The 19,873-nt window shown below is 39.0% G+C and overlaps 1 protein-coding gene across 2 annotated transcripts in view; it reads left to right on the top strand.

Annotated features, from left to right (window-relative positions):
- The first annotated feature begins 19,688 nt into the window (after positions 1–19,688).
- The window catches only part of ADAM19 (ADAM metallopeptidase domain 19), an 80,328-nt gene continuing 80,143 nt past the window's right edge, over positions 19,689–19,873 (top strand). For both annotated transcript variants that reach the window (XM_032851669.1, XM_032851668.1), the window contains exon 1: positions 19,689–19,862. In XM_032851669.1, coding sequence (XP_032707560.1) covers positions 19,796–19,862 — 67 coding nt within the window. In that variant the 5' untranslated portion in view covers positions 19,689–19,795. The remainder of the gene's footprint in view (positions 19,863–19,873) is intronic.

Raw genomic sequence — 19,873 nt, 5'->3', positions numbered from 1 at the left:
GCATTCCTAGAGACATATAAACTACTGCAACTGAACCAGGAAGAAATAGAAAACCTGAACAGACCCATAACCAGTAAGGAGATTGAAGCAGTCATCAAAAATCTCCCAACAAACAAGAGTCCAGGGCCAGACAGCTTCCCAGGGGAATTCTACCAAACATTTAAAGAAGAACTAATTCCTATTCTCCTGAAATTGCTCCAAAAAGTAGAAATGGAAGGAAAACTTCCAAACTCATTTTATGAGGCCAGCATTACCTTGATCCCAAAACCAGACAAAGATCCCATCAAAAAAAGAGAATTACAGACCAATATCCTTGATGAACACAGATGAGAAAATTCTCACCAAATACTTGCCAATAGGATCCAACAGTACATTAAAAGGATTATTCACCATGACCAAGTGGGATTTATTCTAGGGCTACAAGTTTGGTTCAACATCTGCAAATCAATCAATGTGATACAATACACTAATAAAAAAAAGAACAAGAACCATATGATCCTCTCAATAGATGCTAAAAAAGCATTTGACAAAGTACAGCATCCTTTCTTGATCAAAACTCTTCAAAGTGTAGGGATAGAGGATACATACCTCAATATCATCAAAGCCATCTATGAAAAACCCATAGCAAATATCATTCTCAATGGAGAAAAACTGAGAGCTTTTCTGCTAAGGTCAGGAACACAGTAGGGATATCCATTATCACCACTGCTATTCAACATAGTACTAGAAGTCCTAGCCTCAGCAATCAGACAACAAAAAGAAATTAAAGGCATCTAATTTGGCAAAGAAGAAGTCAAACTATCACTCTTTGCAGATGATATGGTACTATATGTGGAAAACCCAAAAGACTCCACTCCAAACCTGCTAGAACTTGTACAGGAATTCAGCAAAGTATCAGGATATAAAATCAATGCCCAGAAGTCAGTTGCATTTCTATACACCAACAACAAGACAGAAGAAAGAGAAATTAAGGAGTCAATCCCATTTACAACTGTACCCAAAACCATAAGATACCTAGGAATAAACCTAACCAAAGAGACAAGAATCTATACTCAGAAAACTATAAAGTACTCATGAAAGACATTGAGGAAGACACAAAGAAATGGAAAAATGTTCCATGCTCATGGATTGGAAGAACAAATATTGTGAAAATGTCGATGCTACCTAAAGCAATCTACACATTTAATGCAATCCCTATCAAAATCCCAACCATTTTTTTTCAAAGAAATGGAACAAATAATCCTAAAATTTATATGGAACCAGGAAAGACCTTGAATAGCCAGAGGAATGTTGAAAAAGAAAGCCAAAGTTGGTGGCATCACAATTCCAGACTTCAAGCTCTATTACAAAGCTGTCATCATCAAGACAGCATGGTACTGGCAGAAAAACAGACACATAGATCAGTGGAACAGAATAGAAAGCCCAGAAATAGACCCTCAACTCTATGGTCAACTAATCATTGACAAAGCAGGAAAGAATGTCCAATGGAAAAAAGACAGTCTCTTCAACAAATGGTATTGGGAAAATTGGACAGCCACATGCAGAAAAATGAAACTGGACCATTTCCTTACACCACACACGAAAATAGACTCAAAATGGATGAAGGACCTCAATATGAGAAAGGAATCCATCAAAATCCTTGAGGAGAACACAGGCAGCAACCTCTTCGACTTCAGCCGCAGCAACTTCTTCCCAGGAACATCGCCAAAGGCAAGGGAAGCAAGGGCAAAAATGAACTATTGGAATTTCATCAAGATCAAAAGCTTTTGCACAGCAAAGGAAACAGTTAACAAAACCAAAAGACAACTGACAGAATGGGAGAAGATATTTGCCAATGATATATCAGATAAAGGGCCAGTATCCAAAATCTATAAAGAACTTATCAAAGTCAACACCCAAAGAATAAATAATCCAATCAAGAAATGGGCAGAAGACATGAACAGACATTTCTTCAAAGAAGACATCCAGATGGCCAACAGACACATGAAAAAGTGCTCCACATCACTTGGCATCAGGGAAATACAAATCAAAACCACAATGAGATACCACATCACACCAGTCAGAATAGCTAAAATTAACATGTCAGGAAATGACAGATGTTGGTGAGGATGCGAAGAAAGGGGAACCCTCCTACACTGTTGGTGGGAATGCAAGCTGGTGCAACCACTCTGGAGAACAGCATGGAGGTTCCTCAAAAAGTTGAATATAGAGCTACCCTACAACCCAGCAATTGCACTACTGGGTATTTACCCTAAAGATACAAATGTAGTGATCCGAAGGGACATGTGCACCCAAATGTTTATAGCAGCAATGTCCACAATAGCCAAACTATGGAAAGAACCTAGATGTCCATCCACAGATGAATGTATAAAGAAAAGTGGTATATATACACAATGGAATACTATGCAGCCATCAAAAGAAATGAAATCTTGCCATTTGCGATGACATGGATGGAACTAGAGGGTATTATGCTTAGTGAAATAAGTCAATCAGAGAAAGACAATTATCATATGATCTCCCTGATATGAGGAAGTTGAGAGGCAATATGGGGTGTTTGGGGGGTAGGAAAGGAATAAATGAAACAAGATGGGATTGGGAGGGAGACAAACTATAAGAGACCCTTAATCTCACAAAACAGACTGAGGGTTGCTGGGGGGAGGGGTGTATGGAGGGGGTGGTTGGGTTATGGACATTGGGGAAGGTATGTGCTATGGTGAGTGCTGTGAAGTGTAAACCTGGCGATTCACAGACCTATACCCCTGGGGTTAATAATACATTATATGTTAATAAAAAAAAACCTTTATTGGAAATTTAGTGGTTTTTACTTCTCATTATTATAAAAAACACAGTGTTTGATTTCTGCCAAAGATGACACTGCAAAGAATGGTCTTTTCATTGAATGATGCTGATCAATGAGATACCCATATGGCAGGTGTAATTGTTATCTATTGCTGGGTCACAATATTACCACAAACTTTTACTTTAATGCAATGTAACATGTTATCTCAAAGTTTCTGTAGACAAGAATTTAGAATGGCTTAAGCAGGCCCTCTGCTTCAGGGTCTCACAAAGCTGCAATCAAGGTGTTGGCTAGGGTTGCAGTATTGTTGAAGGTTCAACTGGGGAAGGATCTGCAATCAAATTCATGTGGTTATTGGGAGAATCCAGTTCTTTGCAGGCTGTCAAAATGAGAGCCTCTGTTTGTTTGTTTTTAAGATTTATTTATTTATTTTAGACAGAGAGATAGTAGGGTGAGAGGAGGGGCAGAGGGAGAGAGCATCTCAAGCAGACTCCCCACCGAGCATAGGGCCTGAAGCAGGTCTCTATCCCACAACCCTGAGATCATGACCTGAGTCAATATCAAGAGTTGGATGCTTAACCAACTTAACCACTGAGGCTCCCCAAGAGCCTCAGTTTTCTGTTGACTCTTGGCTTGAGGCCGTCCTTAACCTCCTTGCTGCATGCCTCTTTCCATGGAGTAGCTCAGAGAGAGACTCCTCCTTAATTGGGTGCTACAATTTTAAGTAACATAATCACATACATCCTGTCACCTTTCCGATATTTTATGAGTAAGCAACAACTCACAGATCCCACCCACACTCATGAGGAAGGGATCACCCTAGAATATAAGCACCAGTGTGGGAATCATAGCAGCTGCCCTGGACTCTGCCTCAGTGAGCTTCCCAAACTTGCTTGATACATGGCACCTGTAATGTTTCAGTAACTTTTTTCATGGCACCTCTAGCCCAGAAAAAATACCTAACATTTTTTTTATTAAGTAGTTAGATCCAAACAATTTAGTAAATATTTATATCCTAACAATTTCACAATCATTTGGAAAAAAACAGTACATATAATTTGAAAGAAAAATAATATTTTATTTTACTTTTAAGCAATCACAATCTTTGCTAATGGATTTACACTCCTGTTGGGCACTGTAGGGCTTCTTGGGCCTTGAATCATATTGAACACCATTTCATACCTCCCGATTTCAAGGGGTATTTACTTTTACCACAGCAACTTCAAAGAACCCAGATTTGCAAAAATATGATATCATTGAAGAGAATGTGGTATGATTCAATGTTAAACTGTGAACTACTCCAAGTTAATAGTTCGTGTGGTATCCAACAGGTGTCACTGTGCTTCTCTCAAAAATGTAAAATACCTTCCAGCACCCTGCGAATTCACTATGGCTTCCAATGGTGACTTGGTACATGGTTTGGGAACCATGGCCATATGGAAATATTTCCTAGACCTTTACTTCATACTGTAAACAAAATCAATTTCTGATAGATTGCTTATGTAAAGGTAAAATGAAAACAGTAAAGCTTTTAGAGGAAGAACATTTTTCTGATCCTAGGCAAGTGCACAATCTCTTGAACAGGATTCAAAAATGTACTAAACATAAAAAATTAATAAATTTGACAATATTAAGAATTTTTTTTTCAATCAAATGTGAGTAAAAAGGCACCTTAAAAAGGGAAATAGATTTGAACTGACTTTTCAGAAAAGAGGATATCTAATGACCAATAATTCTAGGAAGTTTTCAACTTCATTAATCATCAGGAAATGAACATTGAAACCACACCTCGATACTGACACACCCACCAGATGGCTAAAAAATTTTTAAAGTTTCATCAGGGATGTTAAGAAACCAGAACTCTCTTACAAAGTTAGTGGGGGTGCGAACAGGTGCAATCATTTTGTTCAACTACTTTTTTCATCCACTATCTACTAAAGTGGATCATATGTGATTACCCAGCATTGTCACTCCCAGGTATACACTCCAAAGAATTGCAGATATATCTTAACCACAATATGTTGACAGTAGCACTGTTTACAACAGTCTTGTAGTCTGGAAACTACCCAAATGTCCAAAAATAGCAGAATAGGTAAATAACTTGTGGTATATTCCAGTAATGGACAACTATACAGAACAAGTAACTTATAACTACATAAAGAGTGTAGTGGAATCTCACAGACATAGTGTTAAGTAAAAGAAGCCAGGGCATCCCAACCTTCCTTCTCCCCCAACTCCATGCAATGTAAACCACATACTGTGTGACTCCATTTACATAAAGTACAAAAAGAGTAAAATTAGTCTTTACTGTTAGAAGTCAAGCTAATAGTTCCCCTTGGCGGGAAGGGCATCTGTGAGTAGAAAGGGGCAAAAGAGGGCTTCTGGAGGGCTGGGCATGTCTTCTTTCTTGATCTGAGACCAATCATGGCTGTGTTTAGGTTGTGAAACAGGTGAGCAGTATACTCTATTATATGTTTACTCAATACACACATGTATGTCGTACATCGATACAAAGCTAAAGAAATGCTGCAATGAACATCCTTGTAGCTGTATTTTTGCAGATATACCAGTTTTTTTTTTTTCCTCTTTTGACTAAATTCCTAGAAGTGGGATTGCTAAATCAAATGGTTTGAACATTTTTACAATTTACAATAGATCTTGCCAACTTGTCAGGGACTGTTTTTATTTGTCTCTGTCTCCCTGTGCTTAGCATCATGCCACTGACTAATTGACATCTAAATGGGTCAATGGATGAATCAATGAGGGCCTTCTTTCAATTCCTTGAATGAATTAGGTTTTTTCAAGCCTAAGAGCAGGTCCTGTTTGCTCTGCCCAGAAATCTTGTTCCTCTGTTCTTCGTACTACTAACTCCCAGCTTTAAAAATACTCAACTGAGAGCCTTCCCCACCCATGCTGTCTAAAGTACCCCTCCTCTTATTCTCTGTCTTAGCTTCTCTTGTTTACAAATCCCAATGAAAATTATTATATTTGATTTATTTGAGTAGTTGCTTGCTTGTTACCATCCTCCCACTGGACTCTAAGTACCATTGAAGATAGGAATGATGTATGTCTTGCCCACTATTTTAACCTCAGCACACACCTAGCACACTGCTTACGAAGGAGAGAGCCTTTATGTTAATGAGACATTTTCAACCACAAGGGTGGCTCAGATAGACTCAGATAGACTTAAACAAAAAAAAAATTTTTTTTGGCTCATGTAATTGAGAAATTCAAGGGGCAGGTTTCCTTCAGACATGACTGGATCCACAAGTTCCAATAATATTATTAGGCTCTTGTCTCTTTCTATTTCTTGTCACTATTTGACTTCATTTAAGACAGGTTGTTTTCTGACACAGGAGCAAAAGAACTACCCACACAGTCCCAAGCTTACACTGCTAACCAGCTCAGAAGAAAAGGAAGCAACTTTTTGATAGGGTTGTCAAGAATCTTGGGGAGGATGTTCATTGTGCCAGCTCAGAGCCATATACCCATTACTGAGCCAAGCATAGTGGGAATGGGGATGGAGTTCTACACCCAGGCCTTGGTTCCTTGACTGTCTCTGAGTGGTTGGATGGGTGGGAGAGGAGGCTCTACCCCATCCAAACCACAAGCATAGATGTGCACAAGTGCAAGGCCACTTGGGGCTAATTACTTGCCTAACTCCCAGTCCTACTTACCACTTGATGAGCTGCAGGGACTCAGCTCTCTCACTGGGCATATGCAGCCATTAACCTAAACCAGGCAGCTGAGACCTACAAGTAATTGAACTATTTTCCAGCTAAGTGAGGCCAGCTAAAATTAAGTGCTTCCCTGAACCTTGATTGCCGTTTTTATTCAGGCAGTATATTGGCATTCCCTGAATGCCTTCGCCCTTTGCAATTTATTTGAGTTTTAGGTGGTCTGCCCTTTGTAACAAATATAGGTGTGGAGTTCATATATAACATTTTCCTCCTTCCCAATCCTTATCTTAAACTAAGTCTGTTTATACAGTTTTCTGTTTAAATCTCATGCTCCCATCCTTCTGTTTTATCCACCTCCTTCACCTGCTTCAATCAGATCAACCTAAAATTGACTGAGCTAAGTGACAAATAGGAATTTTCTCATTGGTATGCAGAAGTACATCAGATACATAAACTCACTGGCAGCCTTAGTATTCATTGCCTTGCAGACTCATCACTTTAGACTTCCAATTTGGCTCCTTTTTCAGGGTTTGTCCATGACCTTGAGGAAGTCAATTCCCTCTTTCTGGACCTTGGTAGCTCTAGCTATAAAATGAAATAATTACCCCATCTGCTGAATAAGATGGTTTCTAAAGTGTCCCCTCAGATATCAGATCCCAGCATTATTTTTCTCCCCTCCTTAGCAATCTGGTGATGAGAAGGTTATCATTAAGTGTGAGGTGGCTGTGGGACCAACCACTTAATTTGTCGATTCCCATACAAAATGTCCAAAATTATTGAGTTTCAAGATAGCAACAGCAAAGCGTTAAGTCAAGTATGGGGCCCTTCTGAGAGTGGAGTCTTGTGCATCTACCTGGGTTCCACTTCTGTGAAGCCAGCCATGGATGTCTGAATTAATTTGATAGGATTAACCAGCTATGCTGATGACCCTCCTCAAAATTCTGCATTATATAGCTCTGCCATCTTTTGGAGGGGTAGCAAAATCAAATATCTATAAATTAATGAGTGATGTGGGCTAGGGTTGGTGGTGACTGTGACAAAATGGAGAACAAATGTTCTCCCTAAAAGGAGCAGCTAATACTATCTGCCAGTTTTCACCATGGGAGAATTTAGGCTTATTATTATCCAACCTTTTAATGTTTCAAAAGAAACCAGGATCAGGATTAAAAACAAAACAAAACAAAAACAACTCCTGACTTTGTTTGTTTGTTTTTTTTAATGTTGGTAACTGTTGACAAAAATTATCTAAAATTTGTCAATAAGGCAAAAGGATAATTGCAATTTCTTTTAAGGCACCCAAGAACAGTGGTTCTCAAAATATGCATTCTAATCAACAACATCAGCATTACCTGAGAACAAAGAATTAGTATATATATGCTTATATATGTGATATGAATAAAAGCAATGATACAAGAGACAGAAGGGAAGAATTGAGGTTATTTTGTTATTATAAAGTATTCACACTACCCTTGATGTGGTATAGTGTTATTTGAAAGTGGACTTGTATTAGTTGTAAATACATATTTCAAACTCTAGAACAACCACTAAAACAATTTTTTTTAAGTATTGAAATACAGTCAATACACTAAGAAAGAAAATGGAGTCATATAAGATGTTCAAAAAACCCACAAAAAGGTGAAAAAGAGAGGAAGACAAAAATAAGAACAAAGAACAAGGACAACAAATAGAAAACATAACAAATATGACAGATATTAATCCAACTATATCAATAAGCTCTTGGAATATCAATAGTCTAAGTGAACCAATTAAAAAAAGAGAGAGATTAAAGAGAGAGAGAGAGAGAGAGAGACTGTCAGAGTGAATAAAAAGACCCAATTATATTGTGTATACAAGAAACCCACTTTAAATATAAAGACATGTATACATTGAAAGTTAATGGATGCAGGAAAATATACCATGCCAACACTATTCAAATAAAAATAAGAGCATCTATATTAAGTTCAGAGAGAGCAGATATCAAAACAAGGAAAATTATTAGGGATAAAACAGAGCATTACATAATGATAAAGGGGTCAATATCCAAGAAGACACAACAATCCTTAATGTGTTTGTGCCTAACAATAGAGCATTAAGGTATGTGAGGCAAAAACTAATAGAATTTCAAAGAGAAATAGATGAACCACTATCATAGTTGGAGACTTCAACACCCCTCTATCACAAATGGACAAGGTTAGCCAGCAGAAAATCAGTAGGGACATAGTTTGACTCAACAACACCATCAATCAACTAGATGTAATGGACACCTATAGACTAGCTTATCCAACAACAGCAGAATACATATTTTCCTCAAGATCATATAGAACATTCTTCACCATAGACCATATTCAGAGCCATAAAACACATCTTAACAAATTAAAAAGAATAGAAATCATACTATGTCAATGCTCAGACCACAGTGAAATTAAACTAGAAGGCAATAACAAAAGGATAAATGGAAAATTTCAAAGTACATGAAGATTAAATCACACTTCTAAGTAAAACATGGGTCAAAGAAGAAATCTCAAGAAGAATTTAAAACTATTTTGGGTTAAATGAAAATGAAAAACAGCTCATCAAATTTGTGAGATACAGTGAACATAGTGATTAAAAGATAATTTATAGAATGTGTATATTAGAAGGATGAAAAATCAAAAATTAATACCTTAAGCTTCCATCTTATGAAACTAGAAGAGTAAATTAAATTCAAAGTAAGCTGAAGAAAATAACAAAAATTAGAGCAGAAATCAGTGAAACTGAAAACAACAAATCGATATAGAAAGTCAATTAAACCAAAAGCTGGTTCTTTGAAAAGATGAATAAATTGATAAGCCTCCTTGGTTAACTATGAAAAGAAGACAGAAGACACAGATTACCAATATCAGAAATGAAACAGGGGACATCAGTACAGATCCCATGGATATTAAAAAGATAGTAAAGGAATACTATGAACAGCTCTATACTCATGCATTGGAGAACCTAGATGAAATGGACTAGTTCCTCGAAAGACCAATTTGCCAAAACTGACACAAGAACAAATAAACACAGTGAATAGGCCTATATCCATTAAAGAAATTGAATCAATAATTAATAACTTTCTAAAACAGAAAGCACCAGACTCATGGATTCACCAGTAAATTCTACTAAACACAATAAAGATGAAATTATACCAGTTTTCTACAATCTGTTTCAGAGAACAGAAGCAGAAGGAACACTTCCTAACTCATTATATGAGACCAGCATTACCCTTATACCAAATCAGGTAAAGACATTACAAGAAAAGAAAACTACAGATCAAAATCTCTCATGAACATTGATGCAAAAATTCTCAATAAAATATTAGTAGATTAAATCCAATAATGTCCAAAAAGAATTGTGTACAGTGATCAAGTGGGGTTTGTCTCAAGTATGCAAGACTGGCTTAACACTCAAAAATCCATTAATATAATCTGTCACATCAACAGGCTAAAAAAGAAAAATCACATGATCATATCAATAGATACAGTAAAAGCATTTGACAAAATCCAAAACCTATTCAACATAAAAACTCTCAGTAAACTAGAGGTAGAAGAGAATTTCCTTAACTTGATAAAAGCTATTGATAAAAAACCTACAGCTAACATCATACTTAATGATGAGAAATGGAACATTTTCCAATATGATGAGGTAAAGGCAAAGATGCACCTCACCACTCCTTTGCAACATCATACTGGAAGGTCTAGCTAATGTAATAGGAAAAGAAAATAAAAGATGTACAAACTGGGAAGGAAAAAATAGTTATTTTCAATTGCAGATAATATGACCATCTATGTAAAAAATTTGAAAGATTGACCAAAAAAATCTCCTGGAACTAATAGGTAATTTTTGCAAGGTTGCAAGATATACAAGGTTAATACACAAAAGTCAATCACTTTCCTATACACCAGCAATGAACAAGTGGAATTTGAAATTAAAAATGCAACATCATTTATATTGGCACCCCCTAAAGTGAAATGCTTAGGCATAAATTTAACAAAATATGTACAAGATCTACATAAGGAAAACTATAAACTTTGATGAATGCAATCAAAGAACTACGTAAATGGAGAGATATTCCATGTTCATGGATAGAAAATTCATTATTGTCAAGATATCAGTTCTTCCCAACTTAATCTACAGATTCAGTGCAATCCTTATCAAAATCTTGGCATGTTATGGTTATTGACAAAGTCATTCTAAAGTTTACATAAAGAGGCAAAATACCTAGCAAAGCCAACACACTATTGAAGGAGAACAAAGTTGGATATTACTCAACTTCAAGACTTACTATAAAGCTACACTAATCAAGACAGTATGGTATTGGCAAAGGAATAGACAAATAGACCAATGGAACAGAATAAAGTTCCCAGAAATAGACCCACATAAATATAATTAACTAATCTTTGAGAAAGAACAAAGTGCAATACAATAGAGCAAAGGTTTTTCCTTTCCACAAATGACACTGGAACAAATGGACAACAATATACCAAAAAAAAAAAAAAAAAAAAAGGACTTTAGATAAAAGCCTCACATTCTTCACAAATATTAGCTAAAAATGGATCACAGACTGGAGGGTAAGATAGGAAAAAACCTAGATGTCCTTGGGTATGCAGTGACTTTTTAAATATAACACCAAAGGCACAATCCATGAAAAAAATAATGGATAAGCTGGACCTCATTAAAATGAAAAACTTCCCCTCTGTGAAAGACAGTATCATTAGAATGTAAAGATAAGCCACAGACAATATTTGCAAAAGACATTTGGTAATAGACTGTTATCCAAAACAGAAGTGCCTGAGTGACTCAGTTGGTTAAGCATCTGCTTTCGGCTCAAGTCATGATCTCAGAATCCTGGGATCAAGCCTCACGTCAGGCTTCCCACTCAGTGGGGATTCTGCTTTTCCTTCTCTCCCTGCCTTTCACTCTGCTTCTCCACCTGCTGCTCATGCTATAGCTCTCATTCTCAAATGAAAAAAAAAAATTTTTTTTAAACAAAGTATACAAAGAACACTTAAAATTCAAAAATAAGAAAATAAACAGCTTGATTTAAAAATGGGCCAAATTTTTAACAGATACCTCATTAAAGAAGATATACAGACGGCTAATAAATACATGAAAAGGCCTTTGACATCATATTTTGTTAGGAAATCACAAATTAAAATGAGATACCACGACACACCTATTAGAATGGCTAAAATCCGAGACACTGAACACCAAGTGGTGACAATAGTATGGAGAAAAAGGGACTCTCATTCATTACTGCTAAGAATGTAAAATGGTACCGCCACTTTGAAAGACAGTTTGAGAGTTTCTTACAAAACTAAACATACTCTTTTATTTTTTATTTATTTTTATTTTTAAAACTAAACATAGTCTTAACATACAATCTAACAATCATGCTCCTGGAAATGAATTGCAAACTTATGTCCACACAAAAACCTGCACATGTGATATATAGCATATTTATTCATAATTGCCCTGAACTGGAAAGCAACCAAGATGTCCTTCAGGTAAATAAACTCTGGTATATCAAAACAACACAGAATATTGTTCGGTGATAAAAAGAAAGGCGCTAACAAGCTATGAAAAGACATGAAGGGACCTTAACTGGATAGTGCCATGTGAAAGAAGCCAGTCTAAAAAGGCCACATATCATATGATTCCAACTATTTGACACTCCAGAAAAGGCAGAACGAGAGAGACAGTAAAAAGATCTGTGACAGGCAGTTTGGGCTTTGGGGTGAGAGATGAATAAGCAGATCACAGAGGATTTTTAAGGTAGCGAAACTATTCTGTATGATATTTATAATGGTAGATACACATCATTACACATTTGCCAAAACCCATAAAGTGTGTAACACCAAGAGTGAACCCTAATGTAAACCAGGTACTTTTGGTAGATAATGATGTTATCAGTGTAGGCTCATTTCATCAATCATAACAAAGGTACTACTCTGGTGGGGGATGTCAATAGTGGCATAGGTTGTGTGTTGAGGGGAAGGGAAGTATAGTGAATTCTTTATGCTTTCTGTTCAATTTTGTTGTGAACCTAAAACTTCTCTGAAAAATAAAGTTTGTTAATTCGAAAAATATATTTCCTTTAGGGTCCTGTACAAAAAAAAATATCAAAACCTTTTTCCTGGCTGTTCTGCCAGCAGTGGAGTTACCACCACCCTGTTCTTCTGAGAAGGGCGTGAATTCAGCCCAGTTTCCGGAACGACAAGGAGGAGATGAGGAAAAAAGGCAATGTGGCCAGGAGTTTGAAACTGGGCTGCCCTGTGAACTCAGGCATGGTAGATCTCACAGCCACTTCAGGCAACCTCACTTTGTCAAGCCACAGTGCGCTCATCTGTAATAACACCACAGCGGCATAGTGGTTACAGACCATAATGGCTTCAGGGGCTCTGAAGCTCCTCATATTTCAGTTTGAATTTGGGTTTTTCTCCAATCTAGTAAGTGCATGAACATGGCTTCCATTGCCACCCACCTCTAGCTTCAAAGTACAAACATCAGTTGTACTTATGGTGAAGGGTTTTCCCAAGGATAAAATGCGATAATGCACCTGGCACATGGTGTGTTGTGCAATCGATCATAACTACTATTATTAGGTGGACATATTACATTGCCAAAGTTTGACCCATTCTGACCTACAAAATCAACAATTCCATGTGGTTTGACCTTATATCTCTTATGGGACTATTATCACTCAAGGAGATAATATAGGCACTGAGCTTGCTACCATTTGAGGTGCTCAACACATGATCATTATTATTATTATTATTATCCACAATCCTGGGGACAGCACCTGTTGTTGAGAAATCAAAGGACCCAAGACATACATTAAAAAACTCGATCATTCTCTGTAACTGTCATTTCATTTACTACCCAGTTCCTACTCCCATCTCTCTTTTCCCTGACCCCTCCCTACCCTAATTATTATAGTGGAGGCCTTGTCTTAGAAATTTTTGTATTTGCAGATTTTAGCAAATGCTAGGCATGTAATAAGTGCTCAAGAAATGCTACTGAATGAGTGATTCCAAGAGTTTTATAGGTTTCCTAGGGGTTGGGAGGCTTTGCTTCTCTTGTGGATTACTGGGGTCAAAAAAAGGAATTAAAGACTAAAATCTTGAACATAACCAAGGGACTTGAGTAAAAGACCTCTTTAGGCTTTAATTCATTCTGTCAGAATGGATCTAAGAATCCTAACCTTGTTCAGTCACAGAGTATTTGAATTGCAAGAGGGTTGCTGGGAAAATACACATCTACTAAAATGGCTAAAATTGAAAGAAGTGATGATACCAAGTTCTGACGAGGATGCAGAGCACCTGGAACTCTCTTGTATTTCTGGTGAGAATGCAAAACTGTACAACCACTTTGAAAAATACTTTGTGTAGTTTCTTATGAAATGAAACATGTATTTAACCACAAGCCCTAGCACATTCACCCCTAATTATTTACCCTAGAGAAATGAAAACTTACATTCACATAAAATTTGAGTATTTCTAGTGATTTTATTCACAGTTGTCAAGAACTAGAAACACCCAACATCCTTCAACTGGTGAATGGCGAAAGGAAATGTGGTGCATTCACACAAGGGAATACTACTGAATAGTAAGCAGATGGGAACTACTGATACACGCAACAACATGGATGAATCTTAAATACGTTTTAATGAATGAAAGAAGCCAGACTCAAGCTAAATTCTGAATAGTCCCATTTATATAATATTCTGGGAAAGGCAATGCTATAAGGGCATAAAGCAGATCAGTAACTGTTAGCGATTGGGAGTGACAGGAAACCGGAGGGAAGTTTTTGGAGATCCTTATTGTAGAAGTGGTGATTTGATTGTATGTATTTGTCAAAACTCATAGTCGTGTACACTAAAAAAAAATGGAAAATGTTAACATATGTAAATTATACTAAAAAAAAAAAAACAGACTTTAAAAAAAGAGCTAGTTGCCGAGGAAATGGTTTACAAAGCAAAGCTATCACTGGGTCAACATTATTACCATAGTAAGGGCCAATGGAGACAATTCTCCTAAGAGCAACTTGGAAGAGTTCTGAGCCAGAATGAAACAATAATTATTAATTATTTAACTTATAATTTATTTAATTAAACATTTATTGTGCTTTCCAAATGCTAGGGGGATGAGAAAAGAGTCAGGGCATCTCCTATTCACAAAGGATTCACAACATCGTGGGAGTGGGGTAAGAAAAAGAAAATTACAGTATAACATGATCGTTATCTTTGATAATAATTAAAGAACAAGCATATAATTAGACTCTTCACACATTACACAATTAAAAGGACGAGCTCAGCATTAGGAATACACTTCTTATCCCTGTACTTAATAGCAGTAGAATGAGGATAACAAAAGCTAGTATTTAATGGACCACTTACTTTGTGAGAGGTGTTATTCTAAGCCTCCATTTAAACCTCACAAAAACCCTATGAGCTAGGAGCCATTATGGGAAAGTTTATTCACCCCTGGTCACTCAGCTGTAAAGACTAGCAACGGGAATTAAACGCTGGTGTGATGGCCATCTCCTAACCATGACCGAGTACTGAAGCTAGAGAGGAACAGTGACCTGGTCACCTGAACTCCCCAAATGTGGAACAGGTTGTTCTAACTCTACCTCAGTTTCCCTAACATCAGAGTTGAGAGTCAAGCATGCAAAACTCTGTGTAAGACAACAGGGTAAACCGTGATTCCTCTTGGGAGCCTTTCCTGGGCTTGCTATTTGCCCACACTCTCCCATTAATAAAGTAATATGGAGTTATTATAAAAAATGGAAGAGGCAAAAAAAAAAAAAGACAAAACCCAAGAAACCAACTTAAACAAGACAAGCTTCATCCATTCATAGTCTCACCACCCAGAGGTAAATATTGCTAACATTTTGGCACATTTCCTTCTAGTCTTTAAAAAAAAATGTCTTTTATTTATATAGATGAGATTATACATAAATGTAATTTTGGACCCCGCTCTTTTTTCACTTAAAATCAGAGCATGAACTCTTCATAAACATTATTTTAAATGGATATATGATAATCCATCATATAGATATTCTACAATTTATTAACTGCTCCTTTTCACTATTATAAATAACACCACTATTTACATTTTGGTCCATAAATCTTATAGATTACTTTTTTAGGATAGTTTCCCAGAAATGTAATTACTAGGTTAAATGTCAAGAATATTTTAAAGATTACACAGAGATGTAGTATTCTTTAAAAACAACAAATATATTCTTTACAAACAAATGGAAAGGCTTCTACAGAGTCAAAAGTTGTTTGTATGTTTGTGTCTGTGTAAGTATGGAGGGGGGGTGGATGAGAGACAGAACTGGGAACGCTCTCAGTACTTGGTCAGTGCAGTAACCACGTGACCTTTCCTCTTGTGAGCTACTGCTCAATTTTCAGGGGCACATGCTGATTAAATATTGTTCCCTGAATGCCACCAAATGGAAGCAAATTTCAGGTACAGAGTCTGTATGCCTTTTGTGAGTATATTGTCAATAGAATCAGTGAGACTTGGCACCTGTGTTTTTCACCAGGCAGAGCACTTTCACTGCCATTAATTACCTCCATATCTTCTCACAGCTTCTGGGTGAAGTGGGTTGGGAAAACCATTACCATTCCCAGGTCATTGGTTAGAAACTCAGGCCCAGAAAGAAGTGACTTACCCAAAGTCACAGAGCTTGTTGGAGAGAGCTGGGGCTAGAATTCTCGTCTCATGGTTCTAAAAGCCCCTGTTTTGGAGTGAATTATGTATCCACCACACCACCACCCCCACGCCCCATCCATATGTTGAAGCCCTAACCTGCAATGCGACTATATTTGGAGACAGGGCCTATAAGGAGGTAAAAAAGATTAAATGAAGTCATAGGATGGGGCCCTGATCTGGTAGGATTAGTGTCCTTATAAGAAGAGGAAGACCAGAGCACGCTCTCTCTCTTTCTGCACACACGCAGAGAAGAAGCCACAAGAGGACACAGCAGAAGGTGGCTGTCTACAAGCCAGGAAGAGAGGCCTCATGAGAAATCAACCCTGCCAACACCTTGATCTTGGAATTTCAGCCTCCAGAACTGTGAGAAAATACATTTCTGTTGTTTAAGCACCCAGTCTGTGGTTTTCTGTTATGGTAGCCTTAGCAGAGTAATACAGATTTTGGTACCAAGACGTTGGGGGGGGGGTGGTTGTTGCTGTAACAAATGCCTAAAAATGTGGAAGTGTTTTTGGAACTGGGTAATAGGCAGAGGCTGGATAAGATTTGGGGTACATGTTAGGAAAAACACCTAGGTGGCCTTAAAGGGACTGTTGGTAGAAATCAAGTGTTAAAGATAGTTCTGGTTAGGGCTAAGGAAGAAAAGAGAAGAGCTGTTAAAGAAAGCATCTATTATTTTAGAGAAGACACACATCATCATGGACAGAATGTTGGTAGAACTGTGAACCTTAAAGGCGATTCTAGTGAGGTGTCACATGGAAATGCAGAACATGGAAATGGAAACTGGCAGAAAGGTGATCCTAACCGCAAAGTGGCAAAGAACTTGGCTGAACCATGTTGCAGTGTTTTATGGAAAGTGGAAATTGCAAGTGATGAACTTGGATATTTAGCTAAAGAGATTTCTAAGTGAAGTGTTGAAGGTGCGGCCTGATTTCTCCTTGTGGTTCATAATAAAACATGAGAGGAGAGGGATAAATGGAAGGGACTGCTAAACAAAAAAAAGAACCAGAATTTGAAGATTTGGAAGATTCTCAGCCTACCCATTTGGCAAAAACCGAACAACAACAACAACAAAAAACAAAACAAACAAACAAAAACAACCAAGAACGCATGTCTTAGGGAGGACACCAACGGTGTGCCTGGCCAACAACTCTAGAAGGAGGCCCCCCATGCAGTTCATCAGACATCTCAGCAGAAACTGGTAATAGAGATGAAAGGTATACTAGCAAGAGACACTGCCACTTTGGACCAAAGGGAACAAAGAAGGGACAAAATAAAGAAGGCTGTTGGACTTCCAGGATTCTACAGCTCAGGATGGCTGAGCTATTTGGCGTGAATATGCTTTATTCTTCAAGAGACGGGAAGAATGAGCTTGAAGGACATTCAGAGATCATCAGGGCTGCCCAGAGTCGGGGAGGTGGGGCTACTACCTAGGGCAGAGGGATGACAATACTGCCCCAGTGGGCCCCAGGTGGCAGAAAATTCAGCTAAAGGATTATTCTAGAGGTTTAAGATCTGGTGGAATTTGCCTTGCTAGGTTTTGGGGGATTTGTCTGGGACCTGTCACCCCTTCCCTCTTCCTGATTTCTCCCTCTTGGAATGGGAATGTTTATCTTATACCTATATTTTGCACATAAGTCATCTGGTGTCCAGGTAGAGAGGCATTTTGCCTCAGGATAAGTCATGCTTGGAATTGCATCCGTATCTGATTTAGGTGATATTTAGATGAGACTTTGGACTTGGAATTGATGCTAGAATGGGTTAAGACTTTGGGGGCTGTTGGGATAGTGTAAATGTATTTTCTATACAATGAGCACATGAATTTTAGGGGGTCGGGTCAAAGGAAAATGTTATGGATTGGGTCTCCCTCCAATTCACATGTTGGAGCCCTAACCCCCATGGTGACTGTTTTTGGCAATGGGCCTATACAGAGGTAATAGATTAAATGAGGTGATAAGGGTGGGGCTCTGACCTGATGGAATTAGTGCCCTTCTAAGAAGAGGCAGAGAGAAGAGCTAGCACCTTGATCTTGCACTTCTAGCCTCCTGGAACTGTGAAAAAATAAGTTCCGTTGTTTAAGCCCCCCAGTCTGTGGTATTTTGTTATGGCAGCTCAAGCAGACTAATACAGCCTCTAAATACATCAATGGCAAGACCATATCTTTTATTTATCCCATGGGTGCCCAGTGATTTTGACAGACCCACCTACCTAGTCATCATCTTCAGGAGTGTCTTGTCCATCTCAACACACAGTATTTTGTTGACTTGTGCAAACCTGGGTGTGAAGAAAGAGGCTCAGTGAAAGGAACAGACGACAAGAGGTCTGAAGCTTGGTTTCTAGAACCAGGCTTGGCCAAAACTTGCTAAAGGATCTTAGGCAAGCCACTTCTCTCTGATTATCATTATCCATCTGTAAAATAAAGTGTGCTGCATCAGGCTCTGAAGTTATACAGATGTGGTTTCAAATCTAGACTCTGACATTAGTTGTGTGACCTTGCACAAGTTTGGTTTTCTCATCTCGAAAACAGAATAATAGTACCTACCCCAGGGATTACTGGGTTAATTAAGAGATGATGTATCCAGAGTCCCCAGCACATTTTAAAGGACAATAAAGGTAGTTATTTTCCTAGATTCATTCATTAATTAAGTTAATGTATGCAAAGTGCCAAGGACAGTTTCTGGCACTTAAAAAAGGCTGTATCCCTCTTAGTTGCCCCCCCCCCCTTATTCTAGCAGATAGTTAAGTCCTCAGTAAGTAAGATCCTTATTATTATGTTCAGGCTTCATCTCCCTTCATTTCCCTCCAAAGCCCTAAATCCTAACTTTACCTAATTTTGTCCCCCCCCCCCCCCCCCATATAGCCTCTAGGCTTTGCTGCCCTAGTATATTTGTCTACTCCGTTTTCTCTGCCTGATGCTCCATTTCTTTTCCTCCAGAGCGCAGCTGTCTTCTCCACTGGGAATCCTCTCTCCACTACCCTCCTCCTCCCAGGCAGAGGACTGGCTCCTTGATTTGTGTCTTGCTAAGAAAACAACTCCATATAGCACTTAGCTCTTTGTGCCTGGTGGTTCTGTTAACTCTTTCAGAGCCTGCCTCCAAGAGTAGCGGCCTCTGAGGCACGGTGCTGGGTGAGCAGCCTCTGGGTGTCACCCAAGACGTCTAGCACAGTGCGGGACAGAGGAAACGGCCCCCAGGGCAGAAAGGGGTCCAGTTTAACTCCTAGAAGGCCGAGCCTCCGACCCTCCCCAGGCCGCGCCCACCGTGAAGCCTGCCCCTCCGCGGGCTCGGACCCTCCCTCCGCTGCTCCCCATCACCTGAGTCGACCCGGCTCCCGGGGGTCCCCCGGGCTCCTTCCCGGCGGTCCCTCCCGCCCCCATCCTGGCGGGCGCGTCCCCTCCTCCACCCCGCGGCGGAGCCCTGCGGAGCTGAGGGCGGAGCGTCGCTGCTGATGGCTGGGAGCCGGGCTGGGAGGCGCTGGGCGAGCAGTGGGCTCCAGACGCGCCGCCGCCTGGCCGGGGGGCTGGCATGGCCGCGTGCTTGTGAACGCGGAGCGCGCGAGGGGCCGCTGCCACCATGCCCGGGGGCGTGGGCGCCGTCCGGCTCTGCCTGCTGGCGCTCGCCCTGCCGGGGTGGACCAGAAGTAAGTGGCGG

The sequence above is a fragment of the Lontra canadensis genome, unplaced genomic scaffold (genome assembly GCF_010015895.1).
Source record: "Lontra canadensis isolate GAN:19392208 unplaced genomic scaffold, GSC_riverotter_1.0 scaffold5, whole genome shotgun sequence".
NCBI classification, from domain to species: domain Eukaryota; kingdom Metazoa; phylum Chordata; class Mammalia; order Carnivora; family Mustelidae; genus Lontra; species Lontra canadensis.
This window is presented reverse-complemented; position numbering and strand designations above follow the sequence as displayed.